Raw genomic sequence first — 21,428 nt, forward strand, 5'->3', positions numbered from 1 at the left:
TGGTTTTGGTTTTTGGTTTTTTTTTTTTGCTTTGAAGAGAATATTTTAAGCAGGACTGCGATTGATAGTCCTGAACTGTAGGGGACTAATGTTCCTGTTCTCCAGCTGGGAGAAACTAATTCAACATCTTGTGTTGTAAACACTCACTCATTTTAACTGATTACACCTCCAATGTTCCTCAAATCACTAAAATTACTAATTGCTATTCCTTACACATCAGAGAGTGAATCCTGAATAATTAACCCCAAATAAAATTAGATGAATTGGCCCTTTTAATTAGAATCCCTGCTGCTGTTTGTTCTGAGCTTCCTTTTCTTACTGTTAAGAGACTTTTAGAATGATTAAAACTGTTTAAGACTTAAACAGCCAGTGACCTTTTAATACAATATAAATCCATAAAAGCAATATTTCAGCTAGCAGGTGGTGAAGTAAATTTTCAGTGCAACTACCTGACAGACTCAGTATTCCTTTTTTAAATGCTGAGGATGAAATTAGCTAGTGTGGGTGTTTTTTTTTTTCTCCCTCTTGCTTATTAATACAGTAGCTGATTAGCAAAAGTAGTTCAAATGGTAGGATTAGTGATTGGTAGGAGAGTGGTAATTTAAACAGTGCTTTGGGTTGGTGGAGCTGCTTTATTTTAGGAATCACAGGTCGATGTGGTATATTTAGGTAGATTGTGGAGCTGGTGTGTAATCATGCGACGGTTTCCCTGCACTGATGTGGTGTCGTTGACCCCTCACGACATGGTTTTGACCAAGGATGCGCCAACACGAAACATGATTTTAATTGTGTGCTTTCCTTGTCCAGTGATATGTGTTAAATACAGATGTTACAGGAAAATGGTCATTTTCAGAAACTTAGTAAGATGCGTGTTCACACCTAAGAGTCACCAGGTCATATCTAGCTGAAGTTTTCTATAAAAATCCTGCGGCGTCACTTCTGCAGTATGAAGTTTCCCAGACCACTTAGTAATACTGCAATATTCTGCAGGTTTTTGCAGTGATTGTTGTGGAACACGGGTTCATGGTAGCCTCAATCAAAAGGATTTTAGCCCAGTGCTAAACAAATTAGAGTTTAAGCGTAAATCTTAATTGTTTCATGTAGATTGCCCTCAAATTGCAAACTTTGGCTTTCTGCAGTAGAAGTTAAATACTTGACAAGGCAATGGGAAATGCCTGTATCTGCTCAGTGCTTTCCCAAAGGGAGTCTGTTTGGATCAGAATGGAAACATATTAGGGGGTCTGCTCCATCACTGTCCTTATTCTGGTCTCTGAGTCAGGGGAGAGCTGTGTTTTTCAGGTGATTCAAACCGGTTCTGTACCAGCTTCAGAGTCAGAAATTATCAAGATGACAATGAGAAAGGGTTATTTTTGTTTGGAAGGAGAAAAATGAAAAACATCTGGGCATATAGTCTTCAGATGTCAGCCAGAGATCTGGGAAGACAAATATGAACCCTGTTTTGTTGGTTGATAGATTTCATTAAGTTATTGTTTCAGGGAAAAATATGATGTTTTGCTTTTTTGTGTTTCCGAGGGTTTTTCCCCCAAACAGTCTCTTCTTACTGGACATGTGAGATCTTCGTGTCTAGAAGTTTCAAAGCTGCAAATCTTCATGTCTAAACAACTGTGTCAGTCAAGGAGGGAGGCAATTACTGTGCTGCAACTCATTTGTTGACTGGCAGATATATCTCCCTGAAAACAAAGGCTTGAGGCGTATGAGCCTGATCCTGAAAAAACCTGAAGTGCACTTAAAAATTTAAAGGTTAGACTATAAGTGAGAAAGGTGCTTGGTGCATGAGACAGGATGTTTTTTGCAGCTTGTACTTGTACCCAGAGGCATCAGGCAGCCAATGGCAAAAATTTTAAGAGTTTTCTGTTCAGCGTGACAGGCTCGTGCTGATGTAGACATCTGTTAAAGCTTTGAACAATTTTTTATTTGTACATTTGCAAAGCGTAATAACAAAACGTCTAAATCTCCTTGGAAGGTGTAAGAGGTGAGATTTTGGGGAGGGGAGAGGTAAAAACCTTGCAAATGCATCTGCATGGCACAGATTTGATGGGAGCCAGAAGCCGGGCTGGGTCTTGGGAAGCATCACCTTTGTTTATGGCTCTGCTCTAGTTTCCCAACATAGCTGTGATGGACTAACTTAATTTTTGTCTAATTACTTGATTGTAAAATATGGGGGAGAGCATTACTGGGGCTGACAGTGTCATCTCTCATGGTTGTGCCGGGTGATGCTCCGGCACAGGAGCAGGCACGGGCGCCGAGAATGGCTCAGAGCTGCGGTTTCACGGCACATTGCGCCGTCATATCTGAAATAACCGAGCTGGCGCATGTGTCGCACCACGCAGCCCCTTTGTAGGTTGACGCATAGTCTTCACAGCTGTAAGAAGAAGAAACGAGTAGCTGGCGCAACGAGGAGTGTTTATTTTCTCTTCTAAACGTATGGTAATGGGTAGGGATTTCTCATTGCGAGAGCTGAGGGCAGGCTGCGTCACGGTGTGAGGAGGGGCAGGATGCAGCTCCCTGCCTGCAAACATGCCTGTCCCAGGCTGCCTCCGTGGGGGGACTTGCTGTCCGAAGGTGATTTCACCTGCCTTGAAGCATAAATTGCCTCCTGGAGGTGCCTTGATGTCTCTCCATTGATGGAGCTCAGTGCAGTTGCTCTCATAACTTAAGTACCTCCAAGTGTTCAGGCTGATGCCAGGTGAATGTCAACCAAAACGCCAATCTCTGTGCTGAGCAGCAATCGATACTAATAAGCCTTTTCCCCATTGCATCCCTTATTCACGGAGCGGCAGCGAGGTTAAATCAGGCAGGAGAGGGTGAGCGCTCGGGGTGGGTTGGACGTGTCCTCCACCAGCCCATGGTTAACTCTGGTAACCCCAGAGCCCCATTTCCCCTGCGGCCGCCGGTGCATCCAGGGGACAGTCCCTTCCCCAGACGGCTCCTCACGTAGCTGGCTGGTGCTGGAGGTGGTCAGCGGTGGGTGGGCAGTGATAAGCTCTGCCTGTACATGGACTTTCCTGCCTCCTCCTATGGCTTGCCTGGCTCTAAGCAAGTGAAATCTGTCTGGCTGCAAAGCTTCTGGGGTGAGGGAAGGTCCCCGAGCTGCATTGGAACAGCCTGTAGGGAGATCCTGCTTAAATGGAGCATAAGCTTGCTTTCAGCTTTTTTTCCTCCTTTACTCCCTCAGATGTAGACCTGTTTCTTCCACACATCATCTAAAACTGTATGCTGCTTAGGACACAGCTTTTACAGTCTTTGCATGCTTCCCTCTCTGCCAAAGGGAGACTTCCAGCAATGCCAATAATAATAATACAGTAACAGCTTTCCCTCCTGCATCCCAGGAATACTCTCCCGCGAGTGCGGTGGGAACAGCATCGGGTCCTATGGCTGTGTGTGGGAAAGAGGAAAGTGCAGTGGCAGAATAAATAACTAAAGCTGTGAAGGAGAAAAGTCCATCTGTTCACAGAGGACCAGGAAAAGGCCAAACATCTGCAAGGTCCTCCCAGTTCATCAGGCATCTGCTCTCGGCTTCCCAGTCTAAAAACCTTCCCATTTGTGGGGAGAGCAGAGCCAGCAGCTTATCTGACACGGAGTACAGAGTCAGCAGAGCTGGGCCGGGATGCAGTAAAGCCAGCTGTTGCCTACTGCAAAGGAAAGTGTTTTCTTCCAAACCATAGAAAAGGGCTCTTATCTCTTTCTGTCCTTTGCTCCATTTCTGACAGATCTCGCCAATGTGTTTTTTCTTTCAGGAGGAACAGATCTTCCAAAGAGGCAAAATGGTATTTGTTTTGTGTTTGTTCTAGCAACCATTGTTTTCCCCTTCTGTTATAGCAATTGTTATTTTTCCCTTCTGTTTATGCACAAACCCTGTCCGATCCCCTTCAACACATTCTCTACCTCAATTTTGCTTAGGTGTTTTGAAAGTTGTAATAAAGCAAGAGTGTCTGACTAATGTGCTTACAAGGGAGATGAGCCTTTGGCATTGAAGCCAGGACTAACTGGAGAAACGTCACCTGAAGTGTATTCTTTGGGAAGTATGCATCTGCTGGAGTTGAATTTGTTTGCAAAATCACGTTGGTCAGTTGGAGGGTCATTTTCAGAGCAAAGGAGAAAAGTTTACTTAGCGCTCATACATCCCAGTATTTTTTAGAACTAAACAGCAAGTTATTAATTTCAAAATATTTCTTCTTTTCTTTTTACTCTGTATTGTATTTCATATGACCTGAAATAAAAGATTGGATTGATTATACGGCAAAGAGGAGGATACTGCAGATGTTACTGGACATTTTTTTTTTTTTTTTTTGAAAAACAGTGTTGAACTCTATGATGTCATGAGCCAGTAGGTTTCACGGGATTTTATGTATTAGAGCAACACGGTTGTCTTAAATTAGTTTTCAGTGTGTTGTTTTCGAACTGCCTTCATGCATCTGTATTTTGTATGATACTTTCTTAGGGATTCGGAGGGGTTTTTTTGAGTCCTATCCATGCTCACTTTGGGGAAAATGGGAAGAAATTACTTTCCTGGGAAATAAGATCCCTAAAAGTCCTGGGGGATTTTGTGCCTTTCAGAGAGTGATTTGAAATCGAACAGAAAAGTTTTCCAGGGCTGCAGACCCATCTGCTTCCCATGGTAAATAGCATGAAGGTGCCATGCTGGTGGTGCTGCCCAGCTGATGCCCGTGCCTTGGGCGGGCTGAGCCTGGGTCTTTGAACCCAGGTACAGGTGGTCCAAAGGACCATGGGTCACTGGAGTTTGGCTCAGCACCTCTCTGAGTGGTTTGGAGCCTGCTCCTTGGTAGTTGGGGATGGTGCTGAAGGCCTGTAGCTTGGAGGCTGTGTGGCACTGATGTGGAGGGTCAAGAAGGGGGCCCATGTTTCCTCCCAAAAGGGTCAAAACCCTCCAAAAGCAACAGTTCCTATATACATGAAATGTCACACTTTTACTCATCTTGAACTTCCATCCCAGATGCTGCACACAGGAGAGCCAACAGCAAACAGCTCTACTTGCAGCATCAAGCTTTATGAGAAGAAATAGAAATATGCCAAAGTGGTCCAAATTACAGGCAGCTGCCTCCCCAGGAGCCAAATCCAGTGCTAATGGCAAACGCCCTTTTTTCCATCCTTAGGAGGTGCTTTCAGAGCCTGGTGTCCTGCTGCCCGCAGCCTGTGCTGCTCTGTCCCTGTTTTCTCCTTTGTGCTTCCACCTCCCATGAAGTTCTCAAGGGGAGATTTCCCATCTCTACGCTAGGCTGGATGGCTTCACAGCCAGTATGCTGCTTTGTCTTCACATCAGCACTTTTGGAAGTTTAAGACAAGCAAATTAAAGTGTAGATATTTTGTACATCAGCCCCATGTAAAAAGCCTCCTCAGGGTTAAAAGAGTTGCATGCTTCTGAGCTTGCAACTGGCCCATCACTTGACTGTTGTCACTGAGAAGAGCCTGTGATCTTCCCAGCAGTTCTTTACATGAAGCCATGAGGTCCCTATAGGAAGAGGGAGATGCAAAGAGCGTGGCTGCCTGCCAGCAGCAGGGATGCAGGACATGGGCTGGTCTAGATTTTGGGCTCCAGCTCCAGCCCTTCCTGTGTCCTCTGCAACAGAGCATCCCTGCTTTTAGACAGCATCCGATGCTGTCTTTATAGTGATCAAGAAGAGCTGGCATAATTTAGCACACAAGGGGGATGAATTAGATGGGATCCATTGCAAGGCTGGACATGGGGCATTCATTATTGCAAGTTTTGCAGTTGCCTGCAGCAGGTTTGAGATGTATGCTTTGATCTGTGGAGTTGGTTGTTGGTGCCTTCAGGCTTTGTGGCAAGTCACCTTCTGTCGTGGGGTCTGAGCACCTCTGAGCAATCTGCCAACGTTACTGAGCTGTCATAGCCATCTCCTGAAGCAGCGAAGGGTGCTGCTGAGCATTTAATGGTTAAACAATGTGTTAATTCCTGTGCCACAAAACCTGTGGTAGAGCTGTGAGTATTGCAGTGTTCATCCCGATCATCCATATCATGATGTGGGGAAGTGCTGGTGAGTCTAAGTTCTCCCATTTTCTCTCCTAGGGGACTTCCTTCCTCCACCCCCACCTCCTGTGGATGACCTTGGGAACATCACATCATCACAAGGTGCCTTTCCCCCCCCGCCCCCTCTGGATGACGTTACTTTCAATGTGCAGGTAAGAAGACAAGAATTTTATTGTTCGTGCAGAACTGATCCAGAAATTGTGGAAATGAATGGATGATAATAAAACGAGGTGGCAAAGTGCTGTGGTTAGAAATCATGTGTCAGGAACAACCAAGTCAGCTTTAGCAAGCTGTGTTTCCCAAGTAGGGAATATTTCCATTCAAAACTTGCTGGGCTATTAAAGGACTTTTCCCTCCAGCTTGAATTAGAAGACTAATTGCCTTATGTCCTTGTGATGGCGGATGGGAGTGAAACCTTCCCAGAATGAATTGTTTTCTGGAAGGGCCATCTCCTTCTGTGGATAGTGGAGAGACTTTAGGGCAGTAATCTGATCCTAAAAGTGCTTTGTTTAGATGCCTAAAATTAAGTGAAGCAAATAAGCCCTGGCCCAGGATCCAGTGATGTCACTGAGACCCTGTTCACCCCCTTTTTGCTGGTTTGGATCCTCTAGATTTGCCATCTGGATGAAAGTTCAACTTCTAAGATGCATCAGGTGATGATGGCATGTCCTGTGTGGATAGGGACATACCTTGAACACCTTTGAAAGGTATGAACACCTTTGTGCAGACATCGCTGGCTTGCCTGGAGTGCTGGATGCTGTTGTGTTAGCTCAGGCACATTCAGGAGAGATGTGTTCATACTGCAGGGACAGGCTGTCAAGGTGATCAAAGAGTGAGGAGCTGATCTTGCCAGTGGAGACCAGAAGAGTTTGGCTTGTTAGCTGAGTGAAAGGAAGGCTGAGGAGGAGGTACGGTTGCAAGTTTGAAATACATTTGGGGAATAAGCACCAGAGAAGAACAACTGTTTCAGCTCTGGGTGTGTGTTGGTGCAAGAACAGGAGAGGCTGAGCTTGCCAGAAGTACCTGCATGCTGGTGTTTAGAAAGTTTCTAAGCACCGAAGCTGTGAAGGTCTGGAAGAGCCTTCTGCGAGGGGTAGTGAGAGCAAAGGGAGCATGATCTAGGTTTGAGGCTGATGACAGTTGTGTAACCACTTATCCATAGCCATGGGGCTGCCCTTGATGACCCTGGAAGGTTGATGATGACCTGAGAATGGGCTAGCAGGCAGACATTAAACAGGATTCAAGAGACCTGACTTAGTTCCTGACACCGCCACAAACTCTAGAGTCAATTCATCTACTTTGTGCCTCTGTAAAAAGAAAACATTTACCTCCCTTGTGGCCTTCCTGTGATCTCTTGCCTGTGGCGAGATGTTCAGGTGCTATCACAAAGTCTCAGCGTGTTCCTGCAATGGGTTCAGCATTATAAGCATCCTTTTGAGAGGGAAGGGGTTAATGAGGATTGTGTTCTCCCCTGCCAGGAAAGGCTGCAGCCGTCAGGGACGTTAGCCAAGTGCCGAGCATGGCTTTTCCCAGCCTTGGGGGAATGAAGTAATTCTCCAGCAAGTGTTGTTCTGTCTCTTATCTCTCAGAGAAGAGTGGACCCCGTGGGAGCAGGGGAGCTTCCAGACGGCTTCCAGCAGGCTCCTGGCGAGGGCAGGGTGCTGCCTGCATGGCTGCCTGTGCAGGAGCCTGGGCAGCAAGAAGGGGTCACGGTGCCTTACGTGCTTCTTCAGGGTCAGGCTTCCCCCTTGCGAGGTTGCCAAGGAGGGGACCTCGCCGTGTTCATTGGAAGGGGCTCGTGTCTTCAGCTCCTCATGCCTCCCTCCTGCAATGGGTCCAAAGATGTGCCCGAGATGCTCGGGGCTGTCAGTGGGACATGCCCCTTGGTAGAACCACCCGCTGAGCTCTTGAAATTGCTATTTGTCACACCCTTTCTCTCTGGCTTTGGGAAGCTGGGGCTGGAGCCGTGTTCACAGCGTTGGGTTTTGTCAGGAGTTTGGTTAGAGCGAGATTCCTTCACGTGGCATCCCATTCGGAGGAAGGCAAGCCTACCAGTCATACCCCGGCGCTCCTGCCTGTCACCACCCCCAGACGTACTCTTTGCAGCAAACACGGGTCCCTGCCTTTAATCTGTGCTTTCTTGTCACCTTTTTCCCCTTTCTTTTCCATTCCATCCTCTGAAGGAGATCAGGACCAGACAAAAGCCAGGGCTAAGTCAGGAGCTGGCAGGGTCTCGTGTTGCAAGATCAGCTCCTTATCTTGCAGGAGCAGCCAAAAGCTGTGCTGAAGCAAGACGTAAGGCCTGAGGGGTGAGGGAAAAGGGCAGGTAGCATTTGAGAAAGCTGCTCAATGCCTTTGTGCGTTGAACACAGTCATTTTCATGACTCCAGATGGAGGTTCCCATGCTGAAGGAGCAGAACGAATGGTGGCTGTGTTCCTTCTGTGAATCCTTTCTCAGCCCTCAGGACATGGTTGCCTGAAGGCAGGAATCTCATGAGCATGTGTTGAGTTGGGCTCCAACAAACTAAAGCCAAGCCTGATTCCGCTCTCTGTTGCCAGGCCACTTAATTTCCGTGCCTCGGTCTTCCTGTTGCTAGATGTAAGCGCTGGAGCAGATGACCCCGTTCCTGAGCATGAACCAGATCTGAGGCTGCTGCCTGGGGCGGTTTGGCCCCTGCAGACCCAGTGCGAGCCCTCCAGATTTATTCCAGAGTTTGAAATTTATCTGCCCCAGCAAATCAGCCCCTTTACAACAGAAATTTCTCTCTGGATGGCAGAGTGCTGATGATAGCTTATGAAATATGTGTGCTGTGGCTCCAGGTAAAGCTTTTTATACTAGGTGTTAAGTTGATGAGGGCAGCAGAATATATATGTTTAGTTTATTATCATTGCATGCACTATTGTTAGCAGACAGGTAAAAGCTACACAGATTAGTACAGTTTAAGTTGTAGCTTAAGAGCAGCAGTTAAAATAATAATGCCCAGTTTTCATAGGCCTGTTTATCTCTGGATCTCTATTTGGACAGTGGAACTGGCCACTTAGGATCAGATCCAAAAAGGTACTTTAGTATCTGACTTCCCTTGAGGTTCTTATGCTCTGATGGAAATCAGAGGAGGGCTAGGTCGTGAAATACCTTTGCAATAGATATGGTGTTTTCTTGTAATTTCTGTTTTCCCATCTAGACCAGTCATGTTCAGGTTCACAGCAGGGCTGGGGAGGAAGGGGAAGGAAATTTAAACTCTTTTCTTATTAACTGTAATGCTTTTTTAAAAAAAAAAAAAAGTTTATTTTAAAAAAGACTGTGTTGGGGCTGGGGGAGAGTTGTGTCGGGAAGTTCCCCTTCAGCTGAAGTCAGCCAGCGAAGGCGAGGGCTTGTTCCCAGAATGGTGGTGAGGGCGCGGCGATGGCGTGTTTGACAAATAAGGACATGAGCAAAGAGCCTTTTGCCACGTTGGCTTGGGCTCAGTTTAAAAGAGGGGAAAAAAAAAAAATCTTGGATGGGAAGAAAAATGAAATCACTGTTTGTCGAAGGGAAATAGATAGATCTGGGAGGGAGGGAGGGAGGCAGGTTTTTGGGTTTTTTTTTTTGCCTTCTAGTTTCAAAACAGGCATTCTGCCCAGGCCAGGGAAAGCAAAAGTGAAAAACTCTCATAAGCAACCTCTCAAAGGAGGGACCCTCGCTCATGGCACCGGCAATTTCTTCTTTCCTTGCCAGGCAGGGTTGCTCGGGGATGAGGACTGTGCACAGCAGTGTGAAAAGCCATTCCCTACCCTGCGTCCCATCCCCGGGAAGGCTGGCTCTGGAGACGTGTGTGCTACGGGTGCGTCTTGATAAGCTGTATTGCGGGGGCTTCAGATCTCCACTGGCTTTGAAACAACCAGCTCTCCTTAAAGGAGAGGTTCAGAGCCCAGCGTTTTGCATTGGGGCAGGACCTGGGTGGCTCAGAGCAGATCCGACCCTCAACTGCGGACCTGCCAAGGGCCACCTTGGAAAAACACGCATTTAAGAATTGCCGCTAATTACCCGCAGGTGCTGTGTCTGCAGTGTGGGTCTCATTTTCATTTGGGACCCTATAGACGCTACCACAACACAGAAAGGAGAGGATTGTATTCAGTTGGGAGATCGCCTCTTTCTCAACAACCCCTGGCTATTATCAGTGTGTTGTTTTATTGACAGACCACAAAACACTTTACAAAAGAAATACCAGTCTCTCCCTGATAAGGAAGCTGAAGCAGGGAAAGTGCTTTGCCTAGGTCACCAGGCTGACCAGTGGCAGGCTAAAAATAGGACCCAGATCTCCTGTGTCCCAGAGCAATTCTGTCTCCTACATTGCACCGCCTCATTACTGTAAATACTGCGAATTAATGAGTAAATACCATCAGTGGCTGAGACCAGGAAGAATTTGGGATATACCAAAAAAGGATGTGTGAAAGTGGTTTAGGATGGGGGTTAGAGTGAAGAAACAATCAGAGTTTGAACAGTTGCATGAAGGGTAGATTTAGGTTAGATACTAGAACGGAATTCTTTACTGTGAGGGTGGTGAGACACTGGAACAGGTTGCCCGGAGAAGCTGTGGATGCCTCCTCCCTGGAAGTGTTCAAGATCAGGTTGGATGAGACTTTGAGCAGCCTGATCTAGTGGAATTGTCCCTGCGCATGGCAAGGGGATTGGAACTAGATGATCTTTAAGGTCCCTCCCAACCCACACAATTCTATGCTTCTGTGATAAAATAGCTTAATACACCAGTTCTTGTTCTAACCACCTATGCATGGAAGGGCTGCAGTGCTATGCTGTACATGGGCAGGAGCTATTCTCATGTTTAGATCTACGGGACTCACAGACCGGGTTGTGTTGTCCTGTTTCGATAATGCAAGAAATCAGCTGAAGGGCTCAAATTCCTATTGCCAAGGAATGTGAGGAGGAGAAATGCCGAAACGCAGTCTGAAGGCGTATGCGCCTTTCTCTACGAGGCTGTTCAGAGAGACCCGTCTCGCTCCTCCCTAGAGCTTGTGCCTGGGATAAGGTGGGAATGTGTTGATAGATGCGAGCGGCGAGAGCCTCATCCTTGTTACAGAGGAGGTTGCCAGGCATTTTGCTGTCTGACTCCCTCCCAGCGAGCGGCGGCGGTGGTGCCTCTTCTTGGGCTGTGACTCACCAGCGAAGGAAACAGCCGGAATGGAGGAATTTTTTTTTCCCCCTTATTTTTGGGTACACATATTGACAAATAGTTGGGGAGGGAAGAGCGTGATTTTTGCCTACAGGGGGTGCTGCCTTAAATAGCATATCTCCTGCTCAGCGGCTTGGCGGCTGCGCTCTGCCTGGGTGCTGGGCTTGCTTTAAATCGTGTGCCTTTTAATGTTTGGAGAAGCCGAAAAGGCCAAAGAGAGCAGAACATGTGTTCAGCCTCCCTCTAGTGCTAGATTTTGTTAATCATCGGGATTATTGGCCTGGGTATAGGTGCTCGCTGGAGAGGAACGTGGGTAACGCGGCACAACTCTTGCTGCCAGCAGGGCTGCCTGGCTCCGGGCAAGGAGCGGTAGCTCCCAGTGACTCTGTAAACGAAGCCATAGTCTGTGTGTATTGCTTGCCATTCGAGATACAGCTTTTGCAGATTTCTGGGACTCCTAACCTGATTTATTAAAATCCATGTGATAAGCAACTGCCTTTTATCTAAATTGAAGCCGTGTCCAACAGTATAAATAAATTACCTGGTAATGTTAACCCTCTTACTCAAACCTTGGCTTTGCAGGAATGCTTTTGATCTGTCTCCTTTCTTCTGCCTTCCTCGTGTGTTTGAGAAACAGGAATGTGCTGTGCTCTGAATTAGACTTGAACAAATAACATGTATGCTCTCAGCTCTCTACAGGTCAATATGTGTTTGCTCTATAATAGGGGTCTCTAGGCACTAAGGTGAGAAAAATCAATAATACAAAGTCTGTATATATTGATGAATATCTAGATGCACGATAGATAAAATGCATGTTTTTTTCATATGCATGTATACATATATGCACTCTATAGATGTATGAGAAATGCATAATGAGTGGGGATATAGAGAACACCTCCACATTATTGGGGAACAAGCATGCACATTTTATTCCTGCTGCTATTTTATCCCTTTCTGTGGGTAGCATGACCAGTAGATCCACGATCACAAGAAAAAAGGAACACTGAGCATTTCTTTCAGGCAGCTCTTGATGCAACCCATCTTATACGCATGTTTGTTTTACAATGCCAAACCACATTCTATTTTAAATCTTTAATGAACCTCTGTTCCCATCTATGTAACTTTCCAATCCTTACTCTCTTCAGAATAGACAAAGATGCTTATTATAAACCACAAATTTTACTGAAAGGGTAAACTGGAAAAGTTTTAATTGTGCAGCGTAAGCCTGCCATTCATCTCTCTGCCTGGCTATTAATATCTTGGCAATGTTATAATGCAATACAGCCTTTAATAGCTAAACCTCTCGGCAAGGACTACAAAGGAAGCAAGGATCCAAACAGTTAACTGCGCTCATTATTTTCATCATGCTTATTGCTGTATTATTTAATGTATTTGTTATGTTATTGTTTAATATAGTAACATAGCACACAGGGTGTACCAGGACCTGCACTGGTGCACACTCGTGCCTCCTTTGGGCGGAGGGTTGTGACTGAGGCTGGGAGACACTTGTGGAGATGGAACAGAGTGGCTTTTGATCATCTGCCATACAGCGGGTGATGAGGTGAGGGAACAGAAGAAAGCAAAAGCCTAATGCAGATCATATGTAAATAAGGGTATGGGACCATCTACGAAGTTGCGATAGGTGACAGAAAGGTCAGAGATGTTGCTGATTGTGACGTTCAGAGATCATCAAGCTAGAACCATCCCAGGTTAAGACACAGGGCAGTGTTATGCACATGTGCCAGCTTGGGTCCAAACAGCGTGGCTGTGGTCCCCCGGTGCTGTGCCTGAGGTTACAAGCCCTGGCAGGTACCTCCCGGCTCATGTGGGTACGTCTCCTTGTGGGACACTATCACACTGCTGGCACTGGAGTCGGGTTCAGTGCTGGCACCTGCAGAGAGGTTAATCTGTAACCTGGGTTATCCACCTGTGGATAATAGAGACATGAATGTGGAAAGTAATAGGGGAGGCATAGACAGCAGGCCTGCTTTTTGCAGGCATTTTTATCCTGTCAGAGCTAGTACCAGCCTGTGAGAGAAAAAAAGGAAGCAAAAACATCATTGTATCCACGGTAGAATTATTTAAGCAGAGGGAAAATAAAAAGGTAATGAAGATGTGGGAATTCTCCCATTAAAGCAGATGAGCTGAATGATGGAAGAGAGTGAGATAACATGATCAGAATTGAAGAAATTTCCATTCTTCTCATTTCTGAGTGCTATTCAAATCTTCTGTTGGATTAGCAGGTCCTAGGAAAGATCTTTTGCAAGATTGGTTGCTCCTGTGTCAAATCCTGGGTAGCCTGTGTTGCATTAGGGAACTGTAATGCAGTGGCAAAAATAAGACAAACAGACTGTCAGTAGCAAGGAGGAATCCTAAAAATTGCAGCAGACAAATTATTATGCCTTTTCTATGAAGCTGGCTGGGATTGGAAGATGTGGTTTAGCAAGTCAAAGTCTTTCCATACAGCTTGGGCATGGTGGTAGGCTGGAACGTGACAGAGCAGATGGAGTTAGATTCCCACCTTGGTTTTGGTGCTTTAAGTACTATGATGCTGTGTGGTAAAGAAATGAGCTTTGGTCAAACAAGATGAAAGGAAATACAGCTATACGGATTGGAGAAGCCAGCTGTCAGTCTAAATTCAGTTTTACAGCCCTGGAGGAGTTCAAAGAGTAGGGCAAACTTCATCCTATTTTTGATGCAGATTTTGCCTGGCAGTAATGAGCCATGGATATGGAGAAGTTGTGAGAGCATCTGATTTCCAAGAATGGAAGTGGCTCAAATGCAGGTTCCTGTCTCTGTTTTTTAGTTTCCATTGTTGGTGAAAAACAGCTTCGGCTGCCATGACGGGTGGTTTTGTTGTCAGAAAATGTTGCCTCTGTGAAGAGCGTGTGGCACGGTGACTGAGCAAGCTGAAAGGTGGTAGAAATACCAATGAGAAATGTTGCTGCAGCCAGAGCTGGAGGAATTTGTTCCAAGACAGAAGGGCAGGCATGATTTTAAGTGTCTGCTGCCATTAAACTCCATCTTTGCAGGACCATTCCCAGAATTGCATTTTTCAGTTTTGATTTGCTGATGAAAATGCAGGACATTGATTAGCTTTAATGCACAATGAACAGGTAAGGAACAACATATGGAAAACATCATTGACATTTTTAGGGTTTTGGTTTTAGTGGTGTGAGAGGTGAAATAGAAATGTTGAAGAAAGTTGTGGTAACTCCAAGTGCTGTTGAAGCCAGTGACAGGTCTGCCAGAGGTGCTCTACAAACTCCTCTCATTCAACAGTACTGAGCTACAGCTCCTTCCCTCTCCCTCTCCTCATTTCCGCGTCTCTCTTTTGCCATGGAAACAGCCTCGTGTATTGTCACGTCCCAGGTCTAGACTTCCTCTTCAGCTCTCTCAGTCCACTCACTCCTGAGCTGCTCTCCCCTTCCTCCCCCTTTCTCTGGCTCTGCAAATTCCCCTGGTTCTGCCCTGCAATAGCCCTAAATGTGTTCCCAAAAGATGCCGCTGCCGAGGTCTGTGCAGACATTTGGGCATCAGCACTTCCCGCTGGTGGTGGTAGGGCTGCCCTCTGGGAGCAGTGTTTGGTCGGGGCTAAGGTCAGATGAGCTTCTTAAAGACATTTAGGTAGGGAATATACTTTCTGTGCCGAAGTAAATCCCATTTGGCTTCTGTGGCTGTGTTTGCCCCAAGCAGAAATACAATTAAATGATATTTTCCTGAGGTCTAATGTGTACTGGGGACACCATGTTTTCTGATGCACGAATTCTTATTGAAAAACAACAACTTACATTCATTTATTTGCATACAGACAGTATCAAAATAAACCTCGGAGCTCACCTGGGACGGATCTGCACACCGGGGATTCTCTCTGCAGGGTTTTGCAGCGGTCTCTGGGCAGCGCAAGTTATTCGTTGTTCAGCTTTCTGCGTAATTCAGGTCCTTTTTCTTCAGCTCAGGTTCTCACTTAGGAAATGTGTAGAAGGCAAGGTGTCTGAATGAGGAGGTGGTTGTTAAAAAAGAAAGAAAACCCACGGTCATCCAGCCAAATCAAATACCAGACACACATCTGGCAGCCTTGGAGGGAAGGTAAAAGTGGGCCTAATGGCTTGGAAAATGGGATTGCAAACTTCTTGAAGGCAAGGACCTTCCTCCGTGAATGAGAACTACAGGGTCTGCCCAGCTGAGGCTTGCCTGCCCTGTGGAGCGCAGCCATCAACCGCCCCAAGAACATGTGGACTGAGGCACAGTCCAGATTTTCTTCTTCTCAGGTTTGAGAGACATATAGTAGATTTTTAACGTGACTCATTTCTGCAGAAGCCAAAGCCAAGCCATTGACTTTCATGTAGTTTTATACATCCATTTTGCTGACATTTTGCCAGGCTTGCTGGGAGATTCTTGAATCTTTGCAAACGTTTTGGCGCGCACCCCTTCCTATTACAGCAAAACAAGCAAACAAATTCAGAAGTATGTTATATGTTTAACTTCTGGACTTGGAGCTTATTCAGGCTGTGAAAATTGACTGGCCAATTCTAATTTTACTTTTTTTTTCAGTGGAGGTTTCCTAATAGCTTCACAGCCCATGTTCAGGAATGCTTTCTCAAATTTGGAGAAGCTTGACTATGTGCTTAAACTTCATTAAAGTTGATAGAACTTAAGCACACGTGTAAAATTAAGCATATGCTTATGTTTTATACAGCCTTTTTGCAGGTGACACAAGCAGCTGCATATGGGTTTCCAACATGTGATTAAATTCCAAAAGGAGTTTTTAAAAACAGTTTTAGTCAACCTTAATTTTCTGAAATTGGTAGCTTTAACAAAACCTATCTTTTTTGATTAAAATTGCCTGAGACGTGTCCCTTTTAAAAAGCTCTTCATTTAACTGTCACAATATACAGTCTTGTGTGGGATAGAGTTTGTTCATGTAGATTTAATTTCCAGTTAAAGTGGTACAAACACAAAGTGATTCCAATAGATTTTTATGAACACGGGAGCGCTGTTGCTTTTTCACCTCTGTCGATGTGGGGGCCAGGCAGAGCCATTAAATTGTCAGCTGTGCCCTTCTGCGTATTGCAGATCATAAAGCTTCACCCAGTCACCCAGGGAGACCAGAGGCATCCAGCCTTGATCTGCAGACATCAAGAGATGGAGAAATCTTGGAAGTTTGTTCTAGCATTTAATTACCTGCAGTATTACGCATAAGTGAATATCTCTGTTATTTTTAAATAGAATTTCCCTGGCTTCGGCCTCCCAGCTGCTGTGTGTTTTCCTATTTTGCTAGATTGGACAGTCTTGTGGTATCTGGCATTTTCATTCTGTGAAGCTGTTCAGATATTGCTCTTGAGCTACTCAATCTCCTTCATAAGTGAAACCAAGTGAGGTCTCTACATGTCTTGTCAGCTGTTTCTGCTTTTCTGGGGCATCTCTCAAGTGTTTAAAATGCTGCCTTCCAAACTGGACATGTTATTTCAGTGCCAGACTCACCAGAAGTTTTGAAAGGAGTAAAACCGCCTTCAGCTCTGTGCTTTCCTTGCTCCAGGATGGCACGTCACTGGGCAGAAGCTGGTGTTTGGTGTGGTTTTCCCCTATGGAATATAAATCCAGAGTCGGGGGGCTGGGTGTGAGAGCTTACCCTGTGTGTAGGTGTGTGTAATTCATGGCTTGTCAGACACGTCCTGTGCTCGTGGAGGCATCCTCCTCTTCCCTCTTCTCTTACATCAGAAAAGGGGAAGATCACGATTTGGCCAGGATGTGGAGGTGAAGACGGTCTTTGCTCTTGGATATCGCCATGGGATCTTTTATAAATGTAACGTTCACATCGTACAAGTCAGTGGGAAGGTCTTCCTTTATTGCAGCAGACACTTAATGAGCTATTTGGTTTCTACATTGATTAAACTTTGCAATTGTATTGGGGTAATTGGTTACTCTTTGGTTATGGTTCCCCTTGGAGGCAGATGATGAAATATTTGGTATCTCCTCTTATTTCTCAGTTTTTCTGCAAGCAGCAATACTCTGTGGGGAACATCAGCTCTGCTTGATGGCTAATTAAACATTAATTTGTGACGATATTGGAGCAGATTTTAAGTTGGCGGGGGAGTGGGCAAAGAAAGGGGAAACTTTTAACAGTCACCATAATTATCAATAACGAGTCCTAATGTAATTGCATTAATTAAAAAAAAAAGGATATATTCCCTGCTGCTGTAAAGTTAGTTACAGTCAGTGAAAGTCATGCTGGGTCAAAAGGATTTCATGGCCAGCTATTCTTGCCCCACGAACAGAGGGGTAGCACTGTCCCGCAGAAGGCATAAAGAAAAAAATGATATATGCCACTTTATATTCTATATTCTGCGGATGAACAGGAATGTTTCACTAATTCAGTTTAATTCCCAAGGACGAGTGATTGTAACTCCACCAGGAGAATATTAAATTGCCTTAATGAAAAAATAAACTGGTTTTATTCTCCCCCTTCTCTCCCCATCTTCCCCATTCAGTTTTCAAATAACTTTATGTGTCTCTTTAGTTTATTAATACACTTCTCATCTCACTGCTGATTTTGCATCTGGTAGCACTTAACACAGACAAGACTCCCAAAGCTTTTGATCAGACATGTTAAGTAAACTATCAGGACTGTCGGGTCTGCTGCTCTGGCAGATGTCAGCTTGTGGGACTCCTCCTTTCTTTTCATGCCTCAACTGTTCCTTATCAAATCCATCCTGTTGCTTTCATGTGCTTGAGGATCACGGTGCCTCTTCCCCACATACTAGCTAGCCTGTAGTATGAAGATCCTCTGGTCGACTGAATGACATTTGCTGTTTTGCTGTTTTTCAGTACCACAGCATTTTTGAAAGCCCCGTTTAGTCAACCTTGAAATCTCCAGAGTTTCCTTCCATGAGCAAAATGCAGTGGTCAGAAACCCCAAAAAGCCGGGTGCAGGTTTGAATGCCCAAGCTAGAGGTGTCAGTCTGTGATGCAGGGAGCAGGGGGCTGGATAACACTGTCCTGGGGCAGAGCAGAGGGGGGCTGAGGGGACCAGACAGCACAGGACCTCTGCATTGGCATGTCCAGCTTTGGAGCACCTACAAGCACACACCTGGGCTGCAAGGCAGATTTTGTTGAATGCTTTGACCTATTTGCTGCATTATCTTTACTCCTGTTGCATAATTACTTTCTGTTGTCCTCAAGGGTGGCAACAGGACAGAGAGCATTGCAGATCTCATGGGCTGTTGTCCATGTCCCATCAGAGCCACTGAGGTCATCAGCTGCTGGCCTTGGACCTAGTGCTTCAGCAGAGCATGCCCCAGGCCATGGAGCCTGTTGGCTAAACCTCTGTGATTGAAGCTTCATCCTTTTTTGTTTCTCCTCACTCATCCAATATCCAGAGCCAAATCCTCTTCAGTGGTCTTGAGAAGTCTGGACAAACCGTGGGTGTTTGTAGCAAAAGCTTCTCTCCAGTGTTAGGGGCAGGAACTGTTTGGAAGGGAGTGTAGTCCTGGGCTCTGCCCTGGCATTACCACTGCCCATCCATGCTGGTGGCATCCTGCCCCTGAGCAGAGCCAGGGTGCTGGTCTTGGGGCCCCTCTCAGGATCTGCAGAGAGGAATGGCTTATTAAACAGTGATGGAAGAAGGGCCACTGGCCCGCGAGCCAGCGCTCAGCATGGCGGTGGCCTGGATCCAGCCCTCTGATCATGTGAAATCAGGGCCATCCTGGAGTGAAATTGCAGCTGGAGCTTGGATGGCTTGGATGCAGGTTTGCTGTCTTCTGACGTGTTTTGTCAGGCCTGGGACAGCAAATACAGAGAACGAAATGTCCCTTAAGGAGCTGGGTTGGCCTGGTGGATTAGTGTCTTGATCTGGTGGCCAGGAGGAGCTTGGTTGTGTCTCTGAGTTGCAGCATCTTGCTCCCACCCCTCTACCTGCTTTCCCTTCCTGGGGCTGGTATCCATTTGACAGTAAGCTCCTTGGGACGGGGATGGACGGGGATGTTTCCTAACTATTGTATATAAGCAGTGCCAGTCACGCTGATCTCTAGGGAAGTATAAATCTTTATTGTCATACAGATTCATAGCTGCAACAAAGTCTTTGCTGGCTTTCGTATACGTGTCCCAGGAGGCTGAGTGCAACTGGCTGTGATTTCTGTTGTCTTGGCTACAAGGAGGGAAGAAGTGGGTTTCTAGGTATTGGTCCAAGCCCTGTCATGAAGATGATGGTCAATTATTAACCTTGCAGAGACTGACATGCACCCACCAGCAGAAGAAGTGACTCCTGGCTGGTGTCTGCTGGTGGATATAAAGCACAGGTGGAGGCTTCATGTAAATGGCTGTGAGAACACCAGATCAGATCAGTAATGGTCAGTAGCGAGTGCCCAGAGAAAAATGTAAAAAAGGAAGCACAGAGGATTTTTTTATTTATTTTTAAAGTATCTTGATGGAGTTTTCTTCCATGTGTTTCTCCAGATTTTTTTGAAGTCCATGTAAACTCACAGCAACCACAGCACCTTGCAGCAGAAGTAGCTCTGCAGCTTGGCAGCATGTTGTGTGACGAAACACCTACCCCCTTTTCTTTGTTTTGAGACTGATGCCTTCTAGTTTCATGCTTTCTTCTTGTTACCTGCTTTCTCTGTTCTGGGGTTTGTTTTCCTTTTTTTTTTCCCAATTTTTATTATTTGTCCTTTTTATAAGCCTCCTACACCACAGTGAGTTTATAAATTGGTTGTTAAGGTTTCGTAAGATGCCTCGTAGCAATGCTTAGCAAATAACTTTTCTTCATGTGCTTGTTCATTTGCCCCAGCTATCAGCCTGTGCAGTTCTTTACAACACCTTGCTGCTTGAGATAAGATCAGTTAATCCTTGGGATACCCAGTGCTATTTACATTTTACATTTTACGTGGGTGGAGAAACTGAATGTGGGACTGTAGCTACCCCAGGCTCATGTCGTAGGTCTGGGACTGAGCTGAGCTTGGACCTTAGGAGCACAGCCCTCTTCACCCTGCTGTGTCTCCTGCGGTTTGCTGCGGCACAGCTGCTGGTGTGAACTTTGCCAAGGGAAGATATTTGGCACATTTATTGGCCCTTTTTGGGGAGTAAGGTAGGCTGGTGTTTAGTGGATGATCGCCCCCCTCCAGCTAGGCCCACCTGCCTCCTTATGGGGAGATCTTCAAAAGTAGCTGGAGTTGTAGAAATGTTGCACAGTTAAATGACAATAGCATCCAGGAGACACTGAATGACGCCTTTAAACAGCCCACTTCAAACTTTTGAAGTGTTTTCCTTTGGTCTAGCTAATATCCAGCAATATAAACCAGGTAAAACTATTCTGTGCCTGAAAAAAAAGAAAGAGCAGGGGAAAAAATAAATCAAAACCTAACTTCCCTTTGGCTTTTATCCTTGATGTCATCAAAAGACTAAAAAGGATATTTCAGGCCTGGCTTCAGCCTGATGGAACAGCAGGGAAGTTCTTTTCTATTAGATCCTTGATACAATCACGTCTGGTGAAATCACTGCGGTCACATCTGCTGAAATCTTCCATCTTTTCGGATTTGTTTCAAAAGACTCAATCTTTCTGTTTTTAAAGGGCACGACTACTTTTCCAGCCCCTCGTTGGTGCCTGGAACGCTGATTAGGCATCAATCAAGCATCTTAGACCCCCCTCACCCCGAATGCTGCAGTCAGCTCGTGTCTCCGTGTGTGCTTGGTGGGGCCGCCTCTTGGGACTGTTTTAATTTACATTAGGGAATTTGAAACAAAATGTATGCACTTGTCTTTAGGCTCAGGGGAGAATAGACACAGCAGCTCATCTTCAAGGTGCCTCATTTTCCTGATATATGCCCTCAAGGGTGCATCTTTTTGCCACTGCAGTGTCTTTTTGTGCTTTGGGTGGCTTTTGTGACCTTGGAAAGAAAACTGGGAAATTCTACAGTGAGAAAGATGGGGTAGCAAGGGTGTGTGTCTGAAAAGGATCTTGCCTTTGGCAGTGGTATTGTTGGAGAAAGTGCAAAGAATGGGGCGGGGGCGTGGAGGAAGACTTAAACACGAATCCCAGCCTAAGGTATATCAAGACTGAATCACATCTTTTCTTCTTCCTGGTTAAAATATCTCACAGTCTCTTCTTGTATGTATAGTGGATGCCATCAAAATCAAACATCTTTTCCTCCTCTCCCCTGCCTGCCCGCAGCTAAAATAGGAAATAAGAGCCCCATCCTTCTTTGCTGCTCTGTCTAAGCCCAGTGCCTGAGGCC

At 45.7% G+C, this 21,428-nt stretch overlaps 1 protein-coding gene across 1 annotated transcript in view; it reads left to right on the forward strand.

Annotated features, from left to right (window-relative positions):
* Positions 1-21,428, forward strand: part of LPP (LIM domain containing preferred translocation partner in lipoma) — a 341,053-nt gene that overhangs the window by 157,324 nt on the left and 162,301 nt on the right. Inside the window, exon 5 of the mRNA XM_075716569.1 lies at positions 6,068-6,180. Within this exon, the coding sequence (XP_075572684.1) occupies positions 6,068-6,180 (113 nt within the window). The remainder of the gene's footprint in view (positions 1-6,067; positions 6,181-21,428) is intronic.

Source organism: Pelecanus crispus, chromosome 9 (assembly GCF_030463565.1).
Source record: "Pelecanus crispus isolate bPelCri1 chromosome 9, bPelCri1.pri, whole genome shotgun sequence".
In the NCBI taxonomy this organism is placed as follows: domain Eukaryota; kingdom Metazoa; phylum Chordata; class Aves; order Pelecaniformes; family Pelecanidae; genus Pelecanus; species Pelecanus crispus.